General features: G+C 37.5%; 2 protein-coding genes across 2 annotated transcripts in view; both read right to left on the bottom strand.

The window, feature by feature from the left end:
• LOC105423549 (uncharacterized) overlaps positions 1–8,827 on the bottom strand; it is a 48,911-nt gene extending 40,084 nt beyond the window's left edge. The window contains exon 1 of the mRNA XM_089071620.1: positions 8,688–8,827. The gene's annotated coding sequence lies outside the window, so the exon portion shown is untranslated. The remainder of the gene's footprint in view (positions 1–8,687) is intronic.
• Positions 101–8,823, bottom strand: LOC105431253 (uncharacterized). Its single transcript, XM_011645332.2, has 3 exons — positions 8,688–8,823; positions 3,414–3,635; positions 101–2,973 (listed from the first exon to the last, which is right to left on the bottom strand). The coding sequence occupies exons 1-3, from the start codon at positions 8,764–8,766 to the stop codon at positions 2,789–2,791; spliced, it is 486 nt and encodes a 161-aa protein (XP_011643634.1). The 5' UTR covers positions 8,767–8,823; the 3' UTR covers positions 101–2,788.
• Positions 8,828–8,995: the final 168 nt, after the last annotated feature.

Here is an 8,995-nt window from a genome sequence, read left to right as displayed (position 1 = left end):
TACGAGAATATAGCAGTAACGTCTGTAAATATTCAATTGCAGAATTTTTGGAGACCTTTATTGTTTACAATACAAACGACATAAATAATACAAAACGAAATATCTATGAGAAAATTTATTAACGTTACAAGACCAAGAGAGTTGAGAAATTCAATAATCGTAAAAGTAACCGAGAATTTCGTACTAAAGTTTAAAGCGACAATTTTTTTCCAAATGACCTTAAATTATACTGCTTGTTTACACTGCCTGTTGAAGTGCAAAATATATACAGAGTATTTCTGAAAGGTAAAGATAGATTATCTGCCGTTAAAATAATTATTGTGAGTTTAATTTCTAGACAGAATTGTTGTAACTGAATGTAAATTCAAATTACAAAAAAATATTTTTCCAAATATGTCCATATATATAAGAGACAGTTTTTTGTCCTTAAAAGTATGCTAAAATGTCGTAAAATTCAAATCTTTCAGAAACATTTTATATGTAAAGTAATAGAAACGTATCGAACATTGGTATCAGCAGCAGTATGTAATATTTACACGGAAAATACTTTATGATTAGATTCGTTCGAGATTGTGCCGAGGAAATGCAATCAATCAACAATAAAAATTCAGTTATATAACATAAAATACATCACAGAAATATGATTTAAAACTTAACGGAGCCACGCGTACACAAATTGCAATCGCGGTTGCGATATAAATTGCATTGCAATGTAACTATCTAGTTTTCCGATTTCCGGGGAAAAAGATAGATACAGAAAAAACACATTTGAACACATTCCTGGCAAGGAACCAATATTCAATAAATATCCGGCTACGGCTTTTGTATAAACGTGGCTGCAATAATAACAGGGTATTCAGTCAAATCATTTAAATGCACTGACGTAATAATAACAAATGAGCAGACAGTACTAGTCATACTTTGGATCAATGATGAACGTGAGTTGTCGCTGTACTAAAATTATTAAATTGCAATAATAATTCGCCAGTACCACTCGCCATCCTTAGATTTGTACCCGCAAACTATAAAAATATGAAATCTAGACGGCGACCAAGGTTACTACTATACACTGAATAGTTGCTATAATTCTTTTTAGATTCTAGTGCACAGGTTCTGTACAAAAATGATGGAGTACAAGAATAGGATACGTATATAATATATCATTCTCGAAGGCTTACCTTATTAATCTTTCACGAGGTAAAACTCGCATTTGTCATAAATGATATATAGGTAATACATATTCCAATCACAATTAGATTAGATTATAGGAAGAAGTTGTCGCTGGCAAGAATATGCAGTCGTGAAATAGCAAAGAGTATTTACAAATTTTTTTATGTTACAGAAATATTTGTAAAGTGATTCAAAAGCGTGACGTTCTTTTGGTATAAATGCAATCGCTTCCGAATTTCTTACAGTTCAAGTAAGTACTAATTTGGATCTATAATTCGATTTATTTGGTATTTGATCGTAAATAAATAGAAAAATTACGAAAAAAAAAGAAAAAAAAACACCTCGGATAAAAAATCAATTTGAAAGATGACAAATGGCGTATGATTCGATTAATTGACGTGGAAAAAAATTGCCAATTGCGATCCCTGTAAAAATTGAAAAATATTTAAATTGTGCAATATCTTTCTCTCGATACTTAAATTTAATTATATTTACTAATCTTTGTAGAAATTAAAAATAACAGTATTTACTAAAGTAACTTAAAAAGAATGGAAAAGAGATAATTTCAGCATACCAATGACATTATTTCATTGAATATTATTATAAAAGAGAATAGATAGAGAATAATCCACAATAATGACGGTAATGACACAACATTTAATATAATTTTCCTAAATTTCACCTATAGCGAGGATGGTGATAAAAGAGCAATCACCCAATTATGATACACCTATATTAATATTATGTAAGATTTACTGACCAGCTTATTAATATCATGTTGTGGCTTTGCTAGATATTAGTCGTGTGAGCGGGGGACCGCCACAATGTAAAAAAATTATGCTCTCGGTGAATTATCGTTAAACGCAGTCCATTATACCATACTTCTTACAACCATCACATATTAATATAGATTCGGCAACTAGCGGGAGAGCAATAACGCTTTTATAATATATCCCCGAGGAATAAAGCATGCGTTAAAATTTCACCGAAAAATATTCCATCTCTTGAAACTCTGAGTATGTAATTATCACAATTACACAATCACACGCGACTATATATAAAATCATTATAATTTTATAGTTATAATTTTAATATTTATTTACAATTATAATTATATAACTTTCCTATATTTCCGTCGTCGACTTGTTTGACAATTTATTTATTTTCGGATTAATTATAAAAGCATAATTACTCGCGCAAGTGCGTCTTTACATTTGGCCTCGTGATTCATTTCCGCCCTTCGCCTCTCGTGCACCTGGTAGCTGTATTTCTCTCTGTTGATATTCGCACGAAATTATGCGATGACAATTTTTAAAGAAATCAGACAAGCTTCACCGACCGTCTATGTGTATATTTTTGTGAATCCTTCCCCGTGTGTGATGTATATACACACACATATATATATATATATATATATATATATATATATACATGTATGTATTTGTGTGTATGTGTGTGTGTCCCTTCCATCGAAATTTATAACATTAGAGTCTTGTAACGTACATCAACAGATAAGAAAATATCGCACTTATTCAACTTCACGTTTTCGTTCAAGTGGATTTGGTACACGCGCGGAGAGCCCTACCCATTCCTATAATTCTCTCTTATATTTATCATTTTACGCTATCGGTGGATCGTCGTCGTCGTCGTCGTCGTCTCTCGTGACTATGACGTTGCCGTAACGATTGTGACGGTACTGCCGAAACCGTTGCAGCCATTTGTATCGTCTCGCGCCAAAATATAGCAGTACACCGACTACTATGAGGAAGGTGGGTATTAGTAGACCGGCGGCTACGGAGCTACCTAAATGAAATTAATCGAAATTTTAATTGCCAACGGTGTTGTCGTAAAACCGCTTCTGTTTCTATTATAGCTTTGACGGATCGATTGTTTTCTTCCTGTCAGTTCCTTATCATATCGGTGAATGAGTAACAGGGAAGTTAAACGGTGTTATCTAATCAAACGAGAGCTAAGACGTTCGGGAGCGATATATAAGACCGAGCGTAATTCTCAAATAAGCTGAGATTTGAGAATCAAATCTCAAATATCGTAATTGGTAAAAGGTATCTTCGAAAAGTGATAGATAGATGCGCTTTTGTCAAAATCATAAGGCATAAAGAAGCCCCGCTAAAAAAAGGGGGGGGAGAGGGATATCCCCAATTCTTTTCGTAAAGTCTACATGAGGACCAAAAACTCCAACGTTCAATGCATTAATGCAAATTTCTCGCATTTCGTGCACGTACCTCCTTCCGACTCGGATCTCTGGTCTGGTTTAAGAGTGGTAACGTCGACGCTCGCCACCGTTGATGCAATCCTAACGCATTCGTTATTAACAAAGTGGAAATCTCGTTGACATTTGCATTGCTGCTTGCCGTTGCTGGTTACGCACCTCTCATTCGTACCACACTGCACGGCAAGATTCGAGATGTTACATGGTCTCGTCGTGTGCGCTTCGATGTCTCTCTCTAAAAAGAATCGCCACCAATATTATAAAGATAAACGAATCGCCGAGAAAAAGTCGATTCAACATTCAGCGCCAACATTTTACTATCAACTCGATTCGGTAAACGAGTAAATTTGATTCAGATCTTCGTCTTGTGTCGCGTCAAACAAATTAAAATTGGTGCTTTATTTCATCAAAAGGATGCTGAAGAAACGTTTATATGAATTGATTATTATAAAATTATTAAAAACTTTTCAAGAAATAATTACACTTATTATTAAATAATTCATTACGAGATTTAAATTCCGTGATATGCGGATGGAAAAGTATCACGTTCTAAAACGTAAAAGTTTGAAAAGTGAGAATTCACACTGCAAAAATCCACAAAGATATCACGAGGAAATGATAACATAGTCTATAAATAATATTTATATTAATTTGGAATGAAAGTAGCCTCTAAGATACCCTAGAAGAAGATTAATCATCTTATTTAAAAAAATGTTACGTACTAATCATCCTGAAACGCAATAAAATATTATAAACAAGTTCCGCGTCGAGTAAAGAGATTTTCGTGAATTGTGCGTTATTCGTTCAAGACTTCCTGAATAATCTCGAGAAGATAAGGGTCGCAGAATCGTCAAGACAACGCAACGCGTACGGCACGTACATAAATCGATGATTGCGTGCGTCATGCAAGACTTAATCGAATGCGCTACGTTCCTTATCTGTCTCGTTATCGCCGACCAACGTTTCATTATCTCATCCAGAGCAAAAGACACAAAGAGGCACGAGGATGAATGGCATTTTCGTAACTCCATCGAGCCCGCGTGACGCGTGATTGGCTGAATCAGTTAATTGAGATGAATTCGTTTTATCAACAGCATATACGAGAGGGTTAACCGTACCGAGGCTGAGTCAAGCATATTAAAGGACTTGTTTTTTTATTTAAGTGACTGATGTCGTCAGTTAATTTTATAACGTCATCCCGTGTCACCGTGATTTCTCCCGTTGTAATATCAACGCGGAAATGAATATGCCATTACATAAATTAACGCGAATAAAAGTCCAAACGCACCGTGAAGGAAATTTTATGTTGGAAGAAAAAAAAAAGTTACTCGTATATAACGATCCGTTAATAAAATCTCCGTGAATAAAATTAACATTTATGCATCCGCATATCGTAAATACGGCTTTACAATTCCGTCGCCGATTCACGTCCGCCGATCGTAAGGCGCGTGGAATATAATCGCGTAATTCAGACTTCAGGCCGACAGATTCGCCGACGATTCGTTGGTGTAAAGTTTCAACTAGGTTTCAAGGGTTTCGAGATATCGTACTCGGTTTCGATCTCGATTTATTGCATTCTCATGAAGTCGCGGCGCACAATACGTATACTTTTCCGCGATAATGTCGTAAAATCGGATCGTTCGAACACAACGAACAAAGAGTCCGTTCAGCTTGCTTCCATGAAAGCCCACAGCGGGCGATCGGCAGTTAAACCACATCCAAGAATGAGGATTCCGTTCAAAGAGACATTTCTATCGCCCGAGATTGGAATGTGGATTATGTAACTATCGCCCTCTCGATAACAAAATAACAGAACCCAAAACCATATTAGAGGAGACATACAATGAAAGATATACAATCTGTTTTTTTAGCTGAACTAGTGTGAGCACTTTTGTACATGTAAACTTAAAATGAAATATATAAATATATATTTGAAATATTTGACAAAAGCGAGATGAAAAGTTTTAGTGCAATCCAGGAACAGAAAGCGAATTTACAATCTTCACAAAGAATATCTAAGATTCATCTCTATCAAGTAGATTAATTTTAATTTCGATTTAATTTATTTTACTGATGGAAATGGATTGGAATAAATTCGAATTATCATCCAAATCCATCATCCAAAATAGCATTTTATGGTAATCTTCTAAATAAATTTTTCGGAATCGGAATTATGGAAAATAAATGGAAAACGTCATTCGTTAATACGTAAGGAATATGTCGATAAATTAACAAGAGGAAAATTGTGACATTTTCGTCAATATTCAATATGATACGAACGACAGCTGCCAGTATCTTGAATTATTGAAAAACATCGTGATCAACAAAATATTCCGATAACAGCGATGCGAAATCCGATGCAGAATTCCGTAAAATTTATATATGTGTGGAAAGGAGATAGGAAATCGTATCTCGCTGCTATCGTGATTTTTAAATAATATCGATACGGTGGAAATAAAAGTAATATATATATATATATATATATATATATATATATATATATATATATATGAAAACTATGATAAAAAATAGATAGAACGCACAAACGTAGTTAAGGCGGATTTAATATTTTTCAGAGTGAAAAGTTAAAGTCCGCATTTACGATGATACCCATAAAACTAAAGGTTACTTAAAAAGAAAGCTGCAGAAATATACTCTTCGCGTGTCTCCGCTCAATTCCGCGTCGACTATCCAATTTCGTGCGACCGAGTTTCGCCACGTAAACGCGAATTCACCGAAGGATTTCACGTGCGTGCGTAACACAGTGTCTCTCGCAGGCTCGTCTCGTTTATTATATACGAACCGTGAATACCCGGCGCATAAGACAGCCAAGTCCTCACTTGGGATTTCCCGAGAAGCGGCGTCTTACACACAGGATATCCTTTCAGGGAAATTGGTTTCGGGGGGGGGGGGGGGGAAGGTGCGAAAGAACACGCGGGGGGAACGTAAAGCGCGAAATTTATTTTCACTCCGCACGGTTCTCATGCGAAGAGACGTTTCGTTATCAACGCCGAATATTACTTTCGGTTATTCGCGTACACGCGGGCGGGGCGGGCGTGTAATTGAAATAAACAAACGCGTGTAATGAAAGTAGGAAACGGAGTAGGCGGAGGAAACCGCGCGTTTCCTCGCCCACGGAGGATGCCTTAAAATACGCTGCGGAATTCGCGCTGCGGAATTCCGTTCCGCCCGGTTTTCTTTTCGACGAATTCTTCGCGCGCGCGCGCGCGCACTTATATAACCTTCCGGTTATTTAAATTAATACCGGGACCGCAGTGTGTAATGTGAAACGCGTGCATGGGCTCGCAACATCGTCGAGCTGTCTCGTTTTCGGCTCGCCGCGCTACAGCCGACGCGAGGTCAAGAAAAACAGCCGGGATGAATGAAGAAACGACAAACGTCAACCGCAACGAAGCCGATTGCGGCTGTTCCAGTGAGATCACGTGGCGGATAAATCTTTGTTGGTTTTTCCATATCGTGATAAAAATACTTTTTACATATCTCCGGATATGTTAAAAAAGAAAGAATGCAAAATATGACGTTTCAACTCCATGAGGAATTTATAAAAAACATTGACAATAATAAAAAAATGCCACGAATTTCACCAAATAGAAAATTTTATGATGACAAATGTGAAATAAATGATAAATGTATCATCATGTCTCTATAAATATATCATGTGTCACATATATGATATAACGAATGTACGAGATAAAAATATACGGTACAGAAACATAATTAGGAACAAGACGAGCATGCAATTCAATATCGCGACGTAAACTTACGCGTTAATTGCGTCACAGTCCGATTTCTACCTCGAAGCTATCGATGATTTGTTATGTCACGCAAAGAAAAAGGAAGTACGAATCAAAAATGCGTGACGAGATAAAAAAAAAACCACAGTCTCTTTAGAAGATAATATATATTATCGGAAATGAATTCCTCGCGCTTCGATATTCTAAATATCCGGGAAAAAATTGCAACTAAGTGTTCGCTTTCGTAATAAATTGTGAACGTAATATAAAAATACAAAAAAACGATAAATCAGCAGACAAACACGAAGAAAGATACTTGAAGAGAGGTTGAAACGTGAGATACGCATTTTTTATTTGATCGCAGAGCTAACGCAAAGCGAGGCCTGTTCTTTATTACTATATTAGAGCGTACTGAAATCTTTTTTCTCATTTTCGTCAAATATATATCCAATCAAATATATATTTTATTTTAAGCGTATTAATATACTTTTAAGTACTAAATAACAGTAAAATATTAAAACTGTGTAATACTAAATATATATACCAATAAAATACTAGTATAATTTTAAACACCAAGTATTAGTATACTTTTATACTAAGTATTAGTGTTTTCACTATCAAATATACTTTTGACAAATACATTAATATGTTCACTATATAGTTCAACTATAAAAAAAATCAATTTATATTCGTTCATTATTTGTCGGCATATCTCAAAAATATTCAAGAAAGAAATTTTCGATAACATGCTCCGTTTTTCGGAGCAACACACGTTCCGTTCTCGCTTTTCCGTTCAGTTCTATCCTTGGCAATATCGTCACGGCGATTATTTGCATTTTTATCACATGGCGCATAATGCGAATAGATTGTGAAGCGCGATATTGCTAAATTATCGCCGCTCGTATTTCCTACAACTCTACGAAAATGCGTTAAGGCACATCTCGCGCGCAAAGACTATGACGCATAATTACGGCGTATAAAGCGAACGTGTACAAAAATAACATCGTAACTATTACTAGGCATATACGGGGACACGATGCCGGGTCCTCGGCGCTCTCTGTTTTCGATGTGGAATCGTCGGAAATGCAAGAACGCACACGAGAACGTCGTAACACGTGTTGCGGGTTGATCCGGTCGATTCCGCGTAGCGACCGAGGGTGTTCTCTCTCAAAGCCGAGATTTCGAGAAGAATCGAAGGGGACGAGAAAGAGGGAGAGAGAGAGAGAGAGAGAGAGAGAGAGAGAGAAAAAGACACGCAAAGAAAGATAGAGAGAGGGAGAGAAAGAGAGAAAGAACGGAAGAAGACCATTGTAGCTAAGCTGGGGTGACTACGACACAGCTCGCTCGGACGAACCAATTTCGCGACCGCTCGGACTTTAATTTACCAGCCAGACAGCGGGCCTGGCAGAACGCTCTTTCTCTCTCTCTCTCTCTCTTTCTCCTTTCCTCTCTTCCTCTTTCTTTCCGTCCGTGTTTCGTGCCTATGGATTATTATTACACGGGGAACACAAGGCGAACGTGCGTGTACTCACCTGCACGACCGAGCGCCGACAGTACGGCGAGAATCGCCACGATGAGGTAGCAGAAAACGTCGGTTCGCGTGCACCGCATTTTTCTCCCTTGGCTTTCTTCCCGTCGTCTACCTTGAAGCCTCGAGCCGTCAAGCCGCGCGCGACCCGCGATATCGCATAATAATAAACGTACGCGTCGGTTATTTCAAAGGTCGCCCGCTCCGCACGCTGGCGCGTTCTCGCCCTCTCTGTCGCTCCCTCGCTCCCGCCGCGCGTCGTCGCCCGCCGCCGTCGGTGTCGTCGTCGTCGTCGTCGTCGTCGTCGCCCGC

Source organism: Pogonomyrmex barbatus, unplaced genomic scaffold (genome assembly GCF_055798465.1).
Source record: "Pogonomyrmex barbatus isolate J1 unplaced genomic scaffold, ASM5579846v1 scaffold12, whole genome shotgun sequence".
NCBI lineage: Eukaryota > Metazoa > Arthropoda > Insecta > Hymenoptera > Formicidae > Pogonomyrmex > Pogonomyrmex barbatus.
Note: the sequence above shows the minus strand (reverse complement) of the source record. Positions and strands in the feature narration are given on the sequence as shown.